The 19,134-nt window shown below is 37.8% G+C and overlaps 1 protein-coding gene across 1 annotated transcript in view; it reads left to right on the top strand.

Moving 5' to 3' along the window:
- The first annotated feature begins 880 nt into the window (after positions 1 to 880).
- Meox2 (mesenchyme homeobox 2) overlaps positions 881 to 19,134 on the top strand; it is a 62,037-nt gene continuing 43,783 nt past the window's right edge. The window contains exon 1 of the mRNA XM_003469843.5: positions 881 to 1,827. Coding sequence (XP_003469891.1) covers positions 1,314 to 1,827 — 514 coding nt within the window. The 5' untranslated portion in view covers positions 881 to 1,313. The remainder of the gene's footprint in view (positions 1,828 to 19,134) is intronic.

Genomic DNA, 19,134 nt, shown 5'->3' with positions numbered 1-19,134 from the left:
CCCATGCAAGCGACAAGGTCCAAACTCAGCCCTCACTATCACAAGTTCACCCGCAGCAGCTTTTCTGACTCATTTTCAGGGATGCAAACTGTAACCCAGGAAACCTGAAGCGTCCCCGGCGTACTCAGCACTAGGGCGCACGGACGTCTCATCTTTCTCAGTCATTGTAGCCCTGGGATGGGCCAGGGCTGGAGGAGCCCGCGCGGGGGAGATCGGGGATGAACTCCTGGAAGTTAATGAGGGGACCTAAGCTGATTCCTGAAGGGCAACTATCCGCGCAGTGTGCACGTGCAGTGCGACACGGACGACACTGCGTCGGGACGGTCCTGACCCAGGAAGCGCTGGATAGAAAACAGCGGAGCCCGGACTGGGTAGGCTGCGAGGGGGGCGCTGGCAAGGAGGGGGCGCCGCCTGGCTCGCACTGGGGAGGCCGCAGCACCCCCTCGCCTCGCGCTTTCCTGCCCCTCACACCGCCCTGACCTCCTCTCGCACTCCTAAGGGCCCTTTGCCATCGGGGTGCACAACCCAGCGACCTCCGCCCAGGCGCCCGGGCTCCCTGGCAGCCCACCCTAGACCGCAGCTGGGGAAAGCTGAGCGCCCTGCGGGGTGCGGAGAGCAGCCGGGAACTGCGAAGTTTGGAAAACTTGTGGAGGGCGCGCACCGAGCTAGCCCCGAGCGTGCGCTCCAGTGCCGCGCCGCTTCCGTTTCCTCCCTGGCTGGGCGGACTCGGGGCTTTCCTGAAGGTGACATTTCTCAAAGGACACTGACAAATCGTGTTTCCCGAGCAAAATGAGCGGGTAGGGAAGTGGGTGCGGGCTTGGGGCTGGCTGGAGCTCTGCTGCGGGGCAGGGCGGGCGTGGGCGCGCCGTGTGTGTCCAGCCTGCTGTGGGAAGGGGAACTGGAGCGCGCGGTGGCGCAGACTGAGCGGGAGTTTTGGAGGGAGTTTGCATGTGGTCAGCGCTGGGCTCCTAAGCCAGCCCCCGGCTCACGTTACACTCTATTTATAACCTCTCAGAGCCGTTTCCCCTGAAAGCAGTTCTCTGGGACCACCTTCTTTTGGCTTCAATCTCTTCCACTCTTGACATCTGAGCAGCTCGCAGGGAAGCTCCTCCAGGTCCCAGTGTTTATATGCGAAGGAGGCGGCCCGCTAGGGCGCAGGACCCGGACGATCCCAGCTCTGCGGAAACTCGCGCTGCTTTTACTTTGGGAGGGGGGAAAGTCGCTGAACTTCCAGTGCAAAGTGACAGCCGGTGGCGGTGGAGTTTGGACCCGTGTCGTGAAGTCTTCTGCCCAGAACCCGAGACTTGCATGCTATGGAACACCCGCTCTTTGGCTGCCTGCGCAGCCCCCACGCCACCGCGCAAGGCTTGCACGCGTTCTCCCAGTCCTCGCTGGCCCTGCATGGAAGATCCGACCACATGTCCTACCCCGAACTCACCACTTCTTCCTCGTCTTGCATAATCGCGGGATACCCCAACGAGGAGGGCATGTTTGCCAGCCAGCATCACAGAGGTCACCACCATCACCACCACCACCACCATCACCACCACCAACAGCAGCAGCACCAGGCTCTGCAGAGCAGCTGGCCCCTCCCGCAGATGTCCTCCCCGCCGAGCGCGGCTCGGCACAGCCTCTGCCTCCAGCCCGACTCGGGAGGGCCCCCGGAGCTGGGGAGCAGCCCGCCCGTGCTGTGCTCCAACTCCTCCAGTTTGGGCTCCAGCACCCCGACTGGGGCGGCGTGCGCGCCCGGGGACTACGGCCGCCAAGCGCTGTCACCCGGGGAGGCGGAGAAGAGAGGGGGCGGCAAGAGGAAAAGCGACAGCTCAGGTAAGGGCGCGGGGAGCACTTTTCGTGAGAGTGCGCGCGGGCTGGGAAGGGGCGGGGAGTTGCTGGGAAGATGGTCAACCTCGGAGAGAAATCGGGGAGGACGGGAGACGACCGGCCTTCGCCGGCTCCCGATGGCCAAATTCCGCGGTGCAGCTTTCAGTCTTGTCCCTGCGGGCACGTGTTTCCCCGAGGGCAACGCAGGCGCAGCCAGCGGACCTCAGCTCTCCAAGAGCCCAAACTAGTCTACCAGAAGGTCGTGAAAAAAGGGCCAGTGACAGTATGTGAAATCGATTGTGGAGCATGACAGTGGGTCGGAGTCGGGGCGGGGTTTGCGCCCGGGGTGCGGCTGTTGGTGAGGAGTGCGTGCGGCGGGCCGGTGCAGCTCCTTGACTCTCCACTTGCAAATTCCTGACTCGGAGCGGCTCGATTTTTCCCATCGTTAACTGGACTTCCAAATTATTACACAATATTTGGAACTTGCGGTGGAACTTGGCAGAGCGCATGAGAAAAAAAAGTTTCAGGCTTTTTTTTTTTTTTTCTTTCCTGATTTTAGAGTTCTTTAAATAGCGCCTTATTCCAAATGATACAACGTTCCGTTTTTGCGGAAGACATTAACTAGGAGTTCAGAAGGTTTTTTCAGGTTTTGAGGGAATATATCAGAGAATAGAAAAGAAATATATGCCCAGGTTCTTGAAGAAAGATTGTTAATAGTAGTTTGTACGAGGATGATGGTAATCTAAAGAGCTATTCTGAGTGGCAAACGTGAAAAACAAAATCCTCTGCCACGGAGGACCGGGAAGCCAATAGTAACTCTGGCAGTGCTGGATTTCTTCCTGCCGGATGGTGATGTGCACCAGGGGTCCCCTCAAGAAGCACAGATCCAGCTGCTGGGACCTCTTACACAGCCTGGGAAAGGTGAGCCCACCTGGACCAGGGCCTGCAGGTGCGGTTAGCCGGCCACACTGCAGCCATCCCGAGAAAGGAGCGGTTTTCAGGCCACTCTGCAAAGTCCTTAGCTATCTGTACCCACAGTTTTCAAAAGATTTTCTATAATTAAGAAACGCTGAGAGATTTCTTCCTTAGCTATACAGGGCAACCTGGGTTCCAACTTTAGAAATCATTTAACATAAGGGCGCATTTTTCTTTTGCTTAGTTGGTTAACACTCTTAAAAGGCAATTCTAGGTATTAGTTTTCAAAGTATGAAGATTCCCGCCATTGTAAAGCTTCAGGCGAGATGCTTCACGCCTGACAATAATCGAGCAGTGTGTTTCATTATAACTTTGTGGCGCTGGTGTCAAGGGCTCTGCAGGGTTAGTATGAGATGGATTCTGTTCTCTCCAAATCTCAAAATCAAACTTTTACGTTCCAAGGTCAGGGGTGAACGTTTAATGCCCCATCGCAAATTAGTTTATATCTAAGGAAGTTACCAGCTCTGTCACTCATTTTTAATGGATTTTACTAAGTACAGATGGAATTCTCTGAAGAAAATGAGTTGAAAGGTTAATCCTAGCAAGAAGGTTTCTATGTTCTGTAGGGAAAAGGCAATTTTAAGATGCAGCGATTGTTTCGCAGTCTGGGCATTTAAGATCAACAGCTTGGAAGCAGGTCTCAGTGCAGGTTGGTCAGAGAACTCTGGAATCACCCAGAGCTCTTAGGATTCCTGTAACTTTGTGAAGTGAGGTGTCTATGTTTCTTGTTCTTCCCGAAGCAAACCGATTCTTTCAAGCTTCTTAGAGCAAGTCAAATTTTCCTAAAGAAACTTTTTTTCTTTTCTTTTTCTTCTTTTGGTTGGGAGAAAAAGAGAAAGTGATATTCAAACTTTTACTCCCTCAAAAATTATTTTAATAGAATATTTCTTTTCAATAGGTGGCTGATTCAATAGTACCTATCTCCTCCATCAATAGAAACTAACTACACAACAAAATAAAGCTTATTTTTACATACTGAAGCTGATAATAAGGTACTGGATAGACAAATGAAAATAAAAGTTTGTGTGAGCTGGATAAAATATTAAGATACTGCAACATGAGTGGGAACACAATTAGTCACCAGCAAGGATTAAATCCCTTGGGATTTAGAAGGAGCCTTTACTTTGATGGGATTTTAAAAAAATGTTTGGTTAGGTAAAAGCAAATATCACAATAACTTCCAGTTAAATCTTTGCATTATACACTTACTGAGAATAAAATTCAATTCACCAGTCTCACTGTTTGAGTTTGATGGTTGTTGGATCTTTAGATAAGTTTGAATGTATAGTATATTTCTCCTGTAATGATGTTGCATATGGTCAAAGTTATTTTATTCCATAGTGTTATAAGGACATGTTGATATAGAAAAAACTAAAGAAATATATAAAAGGATTTCAATTTTGGTAAATTGTTAATAAATATGGGTTTCGGTAGAGTTTTAATATTTCAACATTAAAACAGAATAATTTATTTCTGAACTCAAAGTTTGAAAGTGGTAGATGAAAATCATTCATACTAGAGACCATTTATGCTACATTAGCTGGGTTATAATTACAGAGTATTTATAGTTTGGAGTAAATACAATAAATAAATCCAAGGCAAAGTTAGAACCAAAGTTCTGTGCCCCTGCGTCTAATACCCAGACTGCATGCATATGTGTTTGTCATGCAGTTCTAATAGAATTTTAGCACTAGAAAATATTGATGAACAACCAAAATATAGTTTTCCGAGTATTAGGCTAAAACTATAATATGTAAAATTTCACTGTGAGCTTTTACGGGCATTTCCATTCCACAAACCTGCATTAATGTACGCAGATGAAAGTTCAAAAGTATAGTAGTTTGAGAGGAAATATTTATGAACTTTAGGTTTCCATCATAGTTTATGGACAGTTGAAAATAACCAAAGTTTAATACAGGAGTACACCACTACTTTTTATATGTGTTAAACATTTTTGTAACTTTGAGCCTGCTATGGTTTCCAGCATTATTGGTAAAGTCGACATCTGCCACATCTTCAAAGGGACTCTTAAAAATTAAAAAAAAAATTTACAACTGCTTAAAACAATCAGTACAAAGCAGGTGATTCTGAAAAATGTCCATAAATACGGTGAAATGTTCGACTTCAATTACATTTCAATTATTTTCCAAGCCATGTAATAGTAGGTATAAATTTCCCACTTTCAGCTGAAATAATTTAAATCAATGTAGCTTTAACATTTATGCAGGTAGTATACAATATAAAGATGTCAACCTTTTCTACTCAAATTTGCACATATTTTATTTTTTAAAAAATCAAAGTTCATTCAAATAAAGGGAGGAATGATTAAGAGTGATAGATTTCAGTAGATTTTTGAGTCATTTTAGATTCTTACAAGTTAACAAATATTTATAGCTACTAGATCATAAAATATATGTTTTAAAATTTTGTCTATGTTCTTGGATACATAGAGTTACTACTAAATATTATGTTTATTATACTAGAAATTAAACCCAGAGTTTTACTTAACTCTAGTATTATAGGAATCTTGTTAGATATTTCAGTCATCATATTTTCTGAAAAGAAAAATGCTGACTTTATTTATTTCTGTGTTACTGGATTATCTGTTCAGAATTTACTTGATAATAAAAAAGTCTACCAGAGCCTGAGGATTATAGAACATTAAACAATTTAAATGTCTCCAAACTATGGAATATAGGCTACGCTTATTATTCTTTTTTTTGAAGCGATAGCTTAGTCTAGGTGTAAGCATTTTAAAATGGTGATCTGACAAAAAGCAGTAACTCTAGATATCATTGACCTATCAGAGAGTTCTCACATGATTATATTCAAAAGACAAGAGCAACAATTCTTTTAGAAGTGAGTGCTTTCAGGTTGGACGTCACTGTCACTAATGAACAGGGGGAAAAGTGCAAAATAAAAATAGGAATAGTTCCCAGTTCTGTGTAAATCTCTGTACTGATAGTTTATTTAAAGAGGTTAAGCTTTAAATTCAAGGCAAGGCAATGTGCAAGCTTTCACTTAGATTAAAATTCTAACGCTAAATATTTAGAATTTGAATATTTTAAAAGAGTAATTATCTATGGAAACCATTCTGTTGACACACTTTAAACTGATTTCTACTAATAAACTGAAAAAAGATATCTTAATCATTACCACATTTTTTCTGTTTGAAAAATAGTCCCTTCATCTGAGTGCTGGAATCCTGGGCTTATATTTATTATAAAAACTAATCACTCTAAAAATTAATTTTATATAAAAGTAAAATAGCAAAAAGGATTCTTTCTTTCAAGCTCAGGGGAACATGGGAGATGAATTCTATATGTAGTAGAAGAATTAACTTAATTTTCATCTGAAAAATACCAATCTGTGAATGAATTAATAGTTGATTTAAGTAAAAAATATTCCCACATATCATTCCTTTATTTTTGTCATGGTAATGCTGCTTTGCTTGGACATTTTTAGTCTGTTAGCATATATAAAATGGCAATTTGAAGCACAAAACAACAGTATTCAGTATATTAGGTTTGCATTTCAATTTGAAAAATATAACGCAACAATGTATTTTAGTTTTATAATTCTTCACTTCATTAATTTATATCTAGAGTTTTAGAGTGTGTCTCTTCAAAGCTTAGCTGTGAGAATTGCACATAACTGTGGTCAGTCAATGTTAAGGATAGAAGAGTACTTTTAAAAATGAAAGAATGTTTAACGTTTGTTAGCAACTGTAATGCCTTAGTTCTTCCAAATGTTCTGCTTCAAATTTTCAATTTCTCTTAAGTTTTCCAATGTGACATTTTAAAATCATGAAATGAAGGAAGTTATGTCACAAAGCGAGACTATCAGTAGTAAAATTTCCCCCCTTCATTGTAATCATGAAATAAGAAGGGCTAATTCTTGACTGGCCAGTGAAATCACATTTCCTGGCTAGTGGTACTGGTGACTGATTCCAATGGATAAAGTAAAAAAAAAGGAAGGAAGGAAGGCGTGAAGGGAAGAAAGAGGAAGGGAAAAAGGAAGGATGAAAGAGGAGGAAAGAGAAGGGAAAAGGAAGGGAGAAAGAAAGGAAGGGAGGAAGGGAAAAAGCTAAGGGAAGGAAGGTAAGAAGGCAGGGTACCAGACAACAAATAAAGACGGAGGCCACAGGTTAGAAATCCAGTTAGGCAGTGTGTTAGTTCCTGTTTAACGTATTCATGCAGTCACACATTTCATTGCCACAACTTGTCACAACACGTTCTGTGCTCTAGTCATTAATGACGCTTAATGTTTTTCATAAAGGTTGTAAAGATAATGAAACATTGTCAGTTTCCCCACTCTGTGCTCTTTGGTGCTCTTAGGATGGCATCTTGAATAGCTGCCCCAAAGTATTGTATTGAAGCCCCAAAACAAACATGGATTAGTAGTGTAAAGAAAAGTTAATTGGGAAACCTTATACTCTCATATACCACAGTCAACAGTGAGGTTCATAGTCTAATTGGAAAAATGTTTGTGGGAAATTTTAGATTTAGGTAGTAAAACATAATGGTAACATCACTGAGATCTCAGCCTTCCCTAATTTCAAGGAAGACTTAATCTAAATCTGAAGGTTTTTATTTAATGATATTTTATTTACAATTACAGAAGTATAGGTAATTTGCTTGCATTTAGGACATTGTTGCATGATATTTTACCATATGAACTAATCAATAGCATATCAATTGCTCTGTTTATACATTTGCAGATTTATATTTTATGTTTAAGAATAATTACTTCTACTTAAAATCTAGTAGTTTTATGTGTATTTAAGTGATTAGAGAAGTTATTTGATCAGCATAAATGTAGATGATTATTAACTAACAATTTTTCTCTGTATTTGAAATTTTAAATACACAACAAAAACTATCTTGATTCATTGAATCCTCATTTATTGTGTTATATTTTCCACAGCAATACACTATTTCTGAACTTGCACATGGAATCATGCAAATTGTTACAACATGTATTGGCATATTGGTTTTTACAGATTTTTGAGCGTACTTAAATGTTTATTGATCTTTTATATTTGCATATAAACAGGAAAGGTCAGGCAAAAATCTATGCTCTATTATATATTTTTTTTGGAAAGAGGAAAACACCTTTCAAAAGTAATCATTTTGCTTTCTGTACACTAGTGAGATTTAAAATTTATTATATCTTTAACACAGCTATTATTGCCATAGCATTTAAAAATTTTAGCACATTTTTAAAAGTTTAATGGCTGTAAGATATGTATGTAGTTGGTGACCTAATGTTTAAGCTCTTGAAATTTCTACTTTTATTGCAAATATGATATTTTTTACTAGATAATAAATCACTGGCAAAATAGTTTTATGTTAATCATTTAAGGTATGAATTAAAAAACTGTTGCTTTTTAAGTTTCATAGAATTATTTTGGTTTGATATTTCAATATTTTTAAATGCTGTGATATTTGTTTTCAGTAATTTTCTAAGACGCTATATATATGGTAACTGAAGCTTGCATAGGCTATATTGGTTGAAATTATGACTATGAGATGTTGATTTTTCATAACTTTTACTTTTCCATAAAGGTTAATTGCAAAAAAAAAAGTAGCAGTGAGGGTAAAAAATTAGCTGAGATGTGGCAGCTACACTTAAAATATACACATTCATGCATTTATATAAAGTATTAATATGTAGATATGTATATATAAATAGAAACTGAAATTGCATTTCTTGATAGCAGTAAATCTGAATTATAGTGCCTACATTAACTGGTCTAATATGATTTTCTATGTTCAATTACAAAATAAAATATTAAGCTCAAAAGCATGCACAGCTGTGTGGAGAGTCCAGCAGGCTGGAACTGGTAATCAATGACAGTCATAAAAGTCAAAACTGCCAAGTCCCCTGCAGTTTTTGTTTTCTTTTGTTTTTCTCTTCCTCTAACTCATTATTTTCCACATACTTCAAGAGATTCCCTAATGCAACAAGGAAAGTAAAGTCTCTAGTTATCTTATATGACTCTGGGCAAGAAAATAATTATGATGAAGTCATCTCACAGGCTAAGTGGAAACCTACAGGAGGGTCTCACTGAGGTTGGCAGATACCGGTTGAATTTTTAGGGTCTGGAATTTTACTGTTTGAAAATGTAGACTTAAAGCTTTGCCAAAAGTGACACCCAAATAAAAATCTATTTTTGCAGTCATAGTTGTTTGCAAACGCAATAGTGAAATGTGTTCAGTGTCAGTAAAGCGGCTTCTTACACTGTCTGGATTGCACAGTAAGTGTTTGGACAATTATTCTTAGCCACCTGCAGAATGTGTGAGCTAAACTGAGGTGTATTCCTAACGACTGAATAAATGAAGTAAGTAGTGGCTCTTACCCAATAAACCAAGTAAGTTTCACAAATCATTCATTAATTTTGATAGCTGAAATTTTAGGAGCAAGAAAGCTAAACTGTGCCATCTCAAACTCAGTGGGAACAAAATGCACAAAGCTTATCTTTGATTTTGTAGAACAATGATAATTTAGCAAATGGCTTTCATATTTTTAAGAACCATCGAAATAGTGTTTACTTTACTGATAAATTGAAATAAAGTGACAGCAGCACTTCTTATATTTTTCAAAAGTAAATTGGTATTTCAGACAGTTTACTGCCTTTAACAATTAAAATCTCCCCAGCATAGATTATGTGTATATGGGGATTTTTTTTTCTTGTTTGAGAGATAAACGAGTCTGGTTGTATTAAGTGAAACAGCCTGTTGGTGTAAACCATTGAAACAGATTGAAATCACAGGGAAACCAGAGTTCGGGCATCTGCGTCCAGGGGCCGGCTGCCTCCCACATTTTCGGGATTACTGTTCTGTGAGTTTAGTGCATGGATGATTTTCTTCCTGGATTATTCTTTTTCCTAGAAGCAGAGCTTTATCAAATTTATTGTAGATACTCCAGTGTTTGCGAAAATGTAATGAAGTGACCATACTGTTTTCTGTGTTTGTATGATTATGGCTAATTGATACATCTTAAAGAAGATGTCTTGCTTTTAGTATATCCAACAAATAAACAAAAGCAGTTCATTCAGAGGGATAATTGAAGAGAATTTGATGATGACAATTGGATGCAGAATATAGGAATTTAACAGTAAATGATGAAGGGCCCAAAGTCTGTCTGCAATTGAAAAATACTGGTTCCCCTACACCTGAGGGACAAATATTTGTAGCCTCCATCAGAATACAGCAAAAGCAACAGGACAAAACTTTCTGGAAAAGTTAGGACCTCGGGCGGAATATGACAACTATCATACTATAAGCTGTCTTCTTGTCTTCCAATTTATCTATGTTGCATCTCATTGGCCAAAAATATTCAGAAGCCAGAGCACAGGTGCTCCATGGATTAAATGCATAAAAGCCCACCTGGAAGAATCCAGGCCACTAAGGAGAAATACGCAGAATAGGTCTGAGGAACCTAACAGTTAGGGGTGAGTCCTTTCTGTCTCTCCCTAGCTGGCATCGTTTGACTTACAACATAGCTTCCCTGTATCCCAGTTCCTTAAAAATTAAACTAGCTTAATAAATATCCAGCACTTAGAACAATATGTGGCTCAGCAAGTGTCAGTTACTATTTTTATCATCTATCTAATAAGGTATGTTACACTGAGGGTGTGCACCCCCTGAAGAACAAACTCCTCTGTTTATAATTTAGTCCTCTTGTTTATAATTCAGTACAAATATTTATATAAGAAGTATTGCTTGCCTAAGGAGTTGCTATATATAGTTTTAAAATGATGTCTGCTAGCCTTAGAATTACACATTTCATACTATTTTCTGAAATGTAGGGTGCATGTTGGTCAGCCTGGGTAACAAGCTCATTTGCTTCATAACCCCTACAATTCCCTTTCTACAGCTACTTTTGTTGGTGATCTCCCGCTGTCTCATTCTCAGTTGCCTCCTGCCAGTTTTGCAAGAAAAATGTGCTTTCAGTAAAAGTGTATATTAAACAAAACAGAATATAATTCCCACTTACAGTTAAAAAAAATTGTACAGAGGGGCATTTATTCAAGAGGGGGTCGATCTTAAATGGATTCAAACATGGCCATGAAATTCATTTCTCTGTTTTAGCTGTTAACTAGAAGGGTGCCTATCATATTTGATGGTATTTTATAAAATTAACCATAGAGAGATTTTGCATAGTGTAGCGCTTTTTTATTTTTCGTGGCTCTAGCTGGAGACCCTCACAAATGGCAAACAGTGTTAAAAATTCAAAACATTATATCACACAGAAAATGTGGGGACAAGAAGTTTTATTTTGCTAACAATTTGTTTTTACAAAAAAAGCAGTTCATTTGTTTATTTCTTAGTGTGCAGTCAATAAATTCCTGAGAAATACTCCCTAGTTTGAGGCAACACCCCTTAGTGGCAGGTCCTGGGGATTTACATGTTCATTATTTAGTTTGATCTCTTCTACACTTGCAGAGCGCCACGGAGTATTCAGACACATGCCTCACGGAAATCTTAAATTATTGTATGTGTCAGCTGCCAGCGGTTGTTTTTGAATAAATAATGCAATCAAAAACTACATTAAAATCTCAAGTGCAAAGCTAACTTATTTCAGAGCTGTCAGATTCACAGGACTCTGGCCTCCAAAAGGGCAGATGTTCAAACAAATATTAATCATTTCTCTGATTATAATAGGAAAAGTAGGAGGTTCAGGAGAGAAGGGCAAAGGAGAAAGGCAGGACATTAAATACTAAATGACACAGGGAATTGAAAACACAGGCTTAGCTGTATTAACTAGTTCATCACTTCTTTGGCTTCTAGGCTTGACTTGTTAAAGATTTTTCTCCGTATTTACAATCAGTAGTGATTGAGCAGATCGCCATTCTCTGAATTATCAGGACACTAGGGAGAGTGAAGCTCCGCGAATGTGTTGTTCCCTAAAGGCAGGAGTGTGCCCAGAGTCTTAAGTAATGTCTGTCCCTCTAGCCAAGTAGTGGCAGCTGAGCCTCCATCTCCCAATTCAGCCTAGTGCCCTTAAAAGGAAAATCTCATAAAAATATTTTGAAACCTTAAGTTTTTAGTCTGCCCAGTAAAAATAAATTTCAGCAGCATTTCTGATGTCGGGTATTGCTTTTAAGCGAACAAAATGCAGCTTTAGAAAACACTTTATTTGAGTGTAAACTGCCTTCTGAATCTGATTTCTTAATTACTTCCGTCACTTTTTTATCCTGGCTTTATGAATATGGAGTCTAATAAATTTTGTTAGCTTTAGTTTTCTAATTTTCCAGTGATGTAGCCTGTGATAGCAATCACTAAATTGCCTGGATATTTTTGACACCTCATACCATACACTATAACTTGTTCAAATTTAATATCTGTAATTGCAGATGGCATTTGCTACTAGCAAAACACATTGTGCAAACAATCATATTTTGGGTGACTATTTGTGAGTTGAATACTCCTGGTTTTAACTTTTTAAAATTTCAGTAAATTTTGCTGAGTCATGTTTTATCTGTAGTGTTTTTTGTTGTATTCAGTTCAAACAATAGAGAAAATAGCTACAAGTTGAATATTTAGCTCTCCTTTCTTAGATAACTATTGAGTTTTAAAGTTAGTCTTCTTGCAAAAAAAAATGCTGAAAATATTAGTGACTGGCCACTTCATTTATGCTAAATGGGAGTGCTTTCCTTGTTGATCCTCCTCTCTTGGTCACATCATCTTCCCCACAATCCATAAACAGGAGATCCTCTGTCTCTGCTAAGCACAGTGAACCCGCAACCCCTGGGAGACTCCAACTCTGACCTCTCAAGCATATACCAGATCCTTAGTTCTTACCAAACTCTCACAGTCCAAAATTAAATAGCAAAATACAACTAATTATTTCATGGATTTTAAAAAACTTTTTTTTTGTTCTAAATACAATTCAACTTCTGAACACACAAAAATTCCTCCTACAATGTTTAGTTTACATTATAAATGCCTCTACCCTAAAGATCTCAACCAATCTCCTATTCCACAAGACTAATATTCAGGGCTCAATCACAGTGCTTTATCTTATGCAGCGCGGGCCAAATCCATTCCATTCCTTATCCTTTTAAATTTGTGTTCTATTCCCACCTTTCAACAGTTTCTTAGAATTAACATAGTTCTTTCTAAATTCTTTTTTCATCTTTATCTCTTTTAATTGTTCTCTAACTGTGTTCTATCAGTTATGTTGCTACAGCACACATCACAACTTGACTCATTCCTCTTCTTGAATTATGTATTAATTTGAAAAGACTGCATTTCAAATGTGAAATTTCACATATAGGTTTTGGTGCCTATGCACACAGATGGCTGATGTCCTTTATGCCATGTTGCTGGATTTTGCTTGTACCAATTCCAACGTGCAACCTATCTTTAAATAACAACTGATACATGCATTTAGAGTGGCACTTTTCTGGAAAAGTGATCTCTTTAGTGTCTTCAAAGCACATATGTTAGGAGTTTAATACCATCCTCTTGTACATCCTAATATGGTTCCCTAAATATTTATGGCCATAATGGCTTTCAAGGAGGCTCTCACAAGAACTTTCGTATCTCTCTCTCACTTAAGAAATAAGTATACACTATATCTTAATGGCTTATTTCCATCAGTAAACATTTAAGATACAAATTATTGGGTTCTAATCTGTTATCTCTCCATGCAGTCACCTTACTGGTCAGTGGGGTACGTTTTTTAAAATTTTGCCTTTGATTTAGCCAATCTTTTTTAAAACAAACTAATTTATGATTGTCACAGCTTTAAAATATTTTAAGATTGTTATAAATACACTTGACGTGTAAGTAGTAACGTGAAGAAATCTGTATATCTTTCAACCAGTTTCTTCCAATAAGTTACTACTAAATAACATATCCAAGAAACACATAGTGATAGAAGCCATCAGATATATTCAGATTTCACTGTTTTTATATGCATCCCCACTTCCATGTGTATATCTATTTAATTCCATGCTGTCTGCCAGATTTAGCTTTAATTTTTATCCCATGTCCTGTTACATTTTTTGCCAATTTTTGTGTCATTTCCATTGAAATGTGGGCAGTGACATTTCAGATTAAGAGTACCATACACTAATAGTACCTTTTTCTTTCTACATTGATATCTATATGCTACATAACAATATACCTTCCTTTCCCCTTGTGGCTCTTTGTTAGCCCTAGTTCATATGTTTTTAGCTTCTGGTTTGAATTACAAGTAATCTTTAAGAAAAAGGTAACATCTTTCACACTGTGATTTCCATCACTGGGCTTGGTTTGGGCAAGTGTTTAGTGAATCTGGTTTCTGGAATACAGAATGGTATACTGATGATGAATGACTCCTTCTGTGAGGGTTTTTTGAGGCTCCTGAGTCCAGGTTCTTAGTAATAGAGTAAATTAGGAAGGTACTTGGGCATTCCATAGGAAAACTGAATGAATACTCAGCTAAAGTGTTTGGCTCATATTTATGAATGGCTTTTAAAATGCAGTACCTTTGTTATATTTACTATTTGTGGGTGAATCATGAATTCATTAAATCATGAAAAAGAATTATACACTTATTAAAAAGCTTGCCATAACTCCACAAAGAAGGTGAAGTGCTTGTGTACAAGCTGTAATTTGTTAAGTAATAGTCTTAATTCTATTATTTTAAGGAGATGTGAGATTCTATACACATTCTGGGCAGAGTTATGTTATGCAGTCTGGGATTTTTTAAAATTTGTTTTTGTTTTAGTAAAATGTTGAAATTCTAGAGATTACACATACAGAACCACAGAATATCAAAACTTATCAAATATCAAAAACTTGAAATTATGGGATAGTTGGCAAAAGTAAATAACTATAAGCCATCTGCAGTACTCAGTAGTGGAAAAAACAGCCAGCGTTTTGAAAAACAAAAAGAGGTTGTCTTCAATTAAAAAAAAAAAAAAAGAAAAGAAAAGAAAAACTGGGCCAGTGAGTTAGCTCAGCTGCATAAGCACCTGCTTGGCAAGCACAAAGTCGTGAGTTCGATCCCTGGTTCCAAAAACAAACAAACAAACCAAAACTGAGTGAAGTTTCCTACAAAAGAAATAAAAACTTCCTCTTATATGAACTTTGATGCCATGATGCTGATTCGGTCTCTGATGCCCTGTGTCCATGTCATTCTGTTTGGAGTAAAACTAAAAAGTGTTGCCGGACGGGAGAATATTGATGAGTGACCACACTCATGGCTGGTAAGTAAGGAAGGAGCAGCGATGATGGGGGATGAGCAAGTTTAAAAAACAAACCCTCACCTAATTCTTAGCTCACGTATAAGCTGATGAAAGGAAAGTTCACAGTAAATTCATTTGTGTGTCAGCAGGTTTGTTCCGCATTTCGGTTAAAATTGATGCACAACACATTTGACAAGTTTGCTCTTTAAATTGTTATCTGTACCGATACTATTTTATCTGTCCCTTGAGTTCATGATAAAGGATGAATGTCAGACTTCCCATGTTTCCAGCTTTTCCCATTAAGGTGTGATAGGGTTATTTTATTCAGAAACATTAATTCTCAACACAATATTCCATTAGAATAATATGGGCACTTTCATGAAAGTACTCATATCCAATAGGCAATGATTAATTGTCTAGAGTAGAACTGATGTTTGTTAAACTTGATAGTGGAAAATTATAGCACTGAAAAGACAGGAAGAATGTTATAACAGACTCACAAATGTCTGTTATGTTCCGTATCTGTTAGCACATGGCATATTTCAGTTGTAACATCCCAGTTTTCCCTCGCGTTGTCCCAATTATTTTGAAAGGAATCTCAGCTTCATTCCATTTGGACATGGGTATTTGTAAAAAAATTATAAATGATTTTAACATATGATCAGGTAAAGAACTACCAGCTTATTATAGTTTTATATTTTAGTGCAAACTTCTGAGATGTAAAGATCTTGTGTTCTAAATAGTTTCTCTTTAGCACAAAAAGAAGAATGACAGAAATTGTTGTTCAACAAAGCATTACTATTTACTGTTTGTGAATCTGTGCTTACTATTAACATCATGATATTCAGTTATGTGTGTGCCATAGTACTATGGTCTCATAGCATCTACCCAAGGTACATATGACTATTTAAACTTAGAATAAAATTTTTAAAAATATCTATTCATAGATTTCATTGACCACATCCTGAGTATTCCATACCATATATATCTACTGGCTAATGCTTTGTTGTTATAGAACATTTCCATTTATTAGGGAGTCCAACTGAGATAATATTTCTAGACAAAAAGACTAACTTACCATTTCACTACTGAAAAAAGGAGTGGGGGGGGAACATCCTCAGCAGAGAAAGAGAAGATGAGAATGTAAGTACCACAGGAAGGCAAATATAATTAAAAGTTGAAGCAATATCCAATAGTAAAATGCAAAAACACTATTTTTACTAGAGCATGTTCTGTATGAATGCTTTTTTCTATCAACTAAATATTTATTAGAATAAAATATACTCATGGCTTTCAAGAGGCTAAAATACCTTGAAAATAATTAATTCAGCATAATGTATTGACCTGAGATGTATGTCATTATCAAAATCAAAACAATCATATATATTAAGTAATTAAATTATGAAAAATGAAGTATAACGTAACAATGAGTATGGCTATAAGAAATAGAATTCTGGAATTAGGAAAGCGAACAATAAAAGCACATTCAAAAATGGAAGGTCAGCTAGGGAGATTCTTCTAGGCCTCTAGAGGACTAGGGAGGAGAACATTTTTCTGGGAAAGGGTGGGGAAGATGCCAGGAACTAGGCTAGATTTTCCAGGGGGAAAGTATGAAAATTTAATAGAACCAGACAGTGGCAATTAATGGCATAGAATTATTAAATTTTTAAGCCTTTCAAAGATGTGATCTGTCATAAGCTTTGGTTTGAATTTCAGAGGTGTAAGTTAGGTAGCTTACAGATAGAATAATCTGAGGCGATTTATAATTTTTTAGAAAGAAAATGTTGGCAAATGCTCTTCTTGGCATCAGAAAAGAACAAATGCAAGGAAGAGTAGGGGATAGGGACTCTCACATCTATACTGTGAACATCTGGACCCGCTTGGCTGTGGCCATACGTTACGCAATTAAACTGCCTCGGCCACAGAGTTCCGGGTCTGTGGGAAATAGGAGACCAGTCACTAGTGAATTCATTTTAATAAAGATTAATTGGGAATTAATTGAGGATTGAACTGCTAGCAATTTGTGGTATAAAAGACCATATTAATATTACACATTATTGAAGACATCCCTGGATGTATTTACATTAGAATTTATGAGTTGAGAGTATGCATTGAAATGTGGAAACGTAGAAGAATGTTAATGACTGCATGCAGGACATATCAGGAGGAAGGAAAACAAAGTATGTGTGCATGTGTGTGTGTGTGTGTGTGTGGGTGTGAGTATACAGTAGCACTGAGCCAAATCTTAATAAATAAATTTTCAGACAACTATCATTGTTTACAAGGATTTTTTTGCAACAAAGTCCAGACCAAGTACACTTTGTTGTAAAGTTTTATTGGCAATATAGAAGAAGGGCAGGGAAAACAGTTTACTAGTTTGCAGTGAGTAAAATTTACCAGTTTTCTTTTATGTTGAAACTTTGCTCAAATGTTATTGCTGTTCATCAGTTCGTAAATGCGTTGGTGTGGCAATTTATTACTAATCCCGATTGTTTTGTTTTTACTTTAGAATCATCAATCTGATTTTTCCTTTTTAGAAAAGTGTTTTGATTTGTTTCCCTTTTAAAGAAGTAAGTAAAGGCAGGAAGTTTTTCATAATAGAAACACCTACACGTGTTTCTACAGAAGAAACGTACACAAGTGAAGTATTTCTGTTAGAGACACTAACTACAATGCATCAGTTAAAAGAAGAAACTTCATCAAATACATGCAAATCCATGGTAGAAATAGGTGGTCTCCACAATGAGCGTTTTGACTTGAAAATTCAGGATGTGATAAAGCAAAACCGGTAGGAAATTTAAATGTTGTCAAGGAGGATAAGGTAAAGTGGACCCATAATTTGACTGTATACAGAGAAGGTGCTGAACTAGAAATGGTTGCCTCTTACACGAGTGACAGGCAGCATGTTAAGTAGAGAATTTCCCTGTGAGTGGTTGTGTTATTATCAGAGCAAACCTAAATAATTTCAAATGTTTTACCGAGACTTCTCCAATTATAGTTTTGATTTCTCCTTATATATTCTCTAATGTAAATACTTCATTTTGAATGGACTAGTAATCTTAGGAAGCAATGTTAGCGTCATTTTAAAAGGTAGATTAAGAAAGAACTGTTTTTGATGTACGGTAATTGGTGTCTATTTTTAACCTGTCTCATCCAAGCTACCCTGGCCCCAGGCCAATGCAATACCTACTTCAGTACCATAATTCACAAACTCATATAATTTGTTAAATTCCTCCTGAGTGTGTAGTACAGTTGTATGCTGTGGTTTTCTCAGATGAATAAACACTCTGATGTGTCTGGAAGGGTCCACACCATAGCAGGGAACATGAAATGTTAACAAATTGTTGCATCAGGATGATAAAGAATATGATAATGTAATAATACTGTTGAAAATAGTTGGAGAAATAGGAAGCTTGATAAAAAGAATGATATTTGCTTGAATTTCTCTCACATTTTGCTTTCTCCTTTTGATGTGATACATGCAAGAAAATCCATAGAATGGGGCCCTTGGAGAAGGCATAAACAACCTTGTTAATCAATGAAGATATCAAATTCAGGGTAGGCTTAGATTCTTGAACTGTGCACGCAATATATTTCTAGGATATTCCTCAACTTTCACAATTTAAATTTTTTTTGTCCAGTAATTAATGCAAGATAACTAAGTGCATTAGTCATCTTTTCTATAGCTGGTGCAAAATGCCTGATACAACTTGAAGGAAAGAGGTTTGTTTTTGGCTCATGGTTTCAAGGGTGTCAGTCCAGGATCTGTTGGTTGTTGTGTCTGAGATGAAGTAGAACTTCACAGTAGCAGAGTGTGGTGAAGCATAGCTGTTTACTTTAAGGTGGCCAGCGATCATAGCACAGGATAAGCATGCAAAGAACAAGGGGCCAGAGACCTGTCTCCAAGGTCGCACTCCCAGGACACATTCAGACAGACTTGGAAGCATGCTTTGTGAGTCTACTAGACATCCTCTAATCAATCACAATAACAGTGAAGATTAACCACCAGAGTCACCCTACATTTGTGATTGGATGATGCGTTTCACAGATGAGTTTTTAACTCGGTAGTAGAACCTTTACCTAACATATGCCAAGCCCTCCCTTGATCCCCAGCTTTCCAATACTGTCTGTATGTAAGAGAGCGTTAAATAAAA

Source organism: Cavia porcellus, unplaced genomic scaffold (assembly GCF_034190915.1).
Source record: "Cavia porcellus strain 051 isolate PalLab524CR breed Dunkin Hartley unplaced genomic scaffold, mCavPor4.1 scaffold_2, whole genome shotgun sequence".
Lineage (NCBI taxonomy): Eukaryota > Metazoa > Chordata > Mammalia > Rodentia > Caviidae > Cavia > Cavia porcellus.
This window is presented reverse-complemented; position numbering and strand designations above follow the sequence as displayed.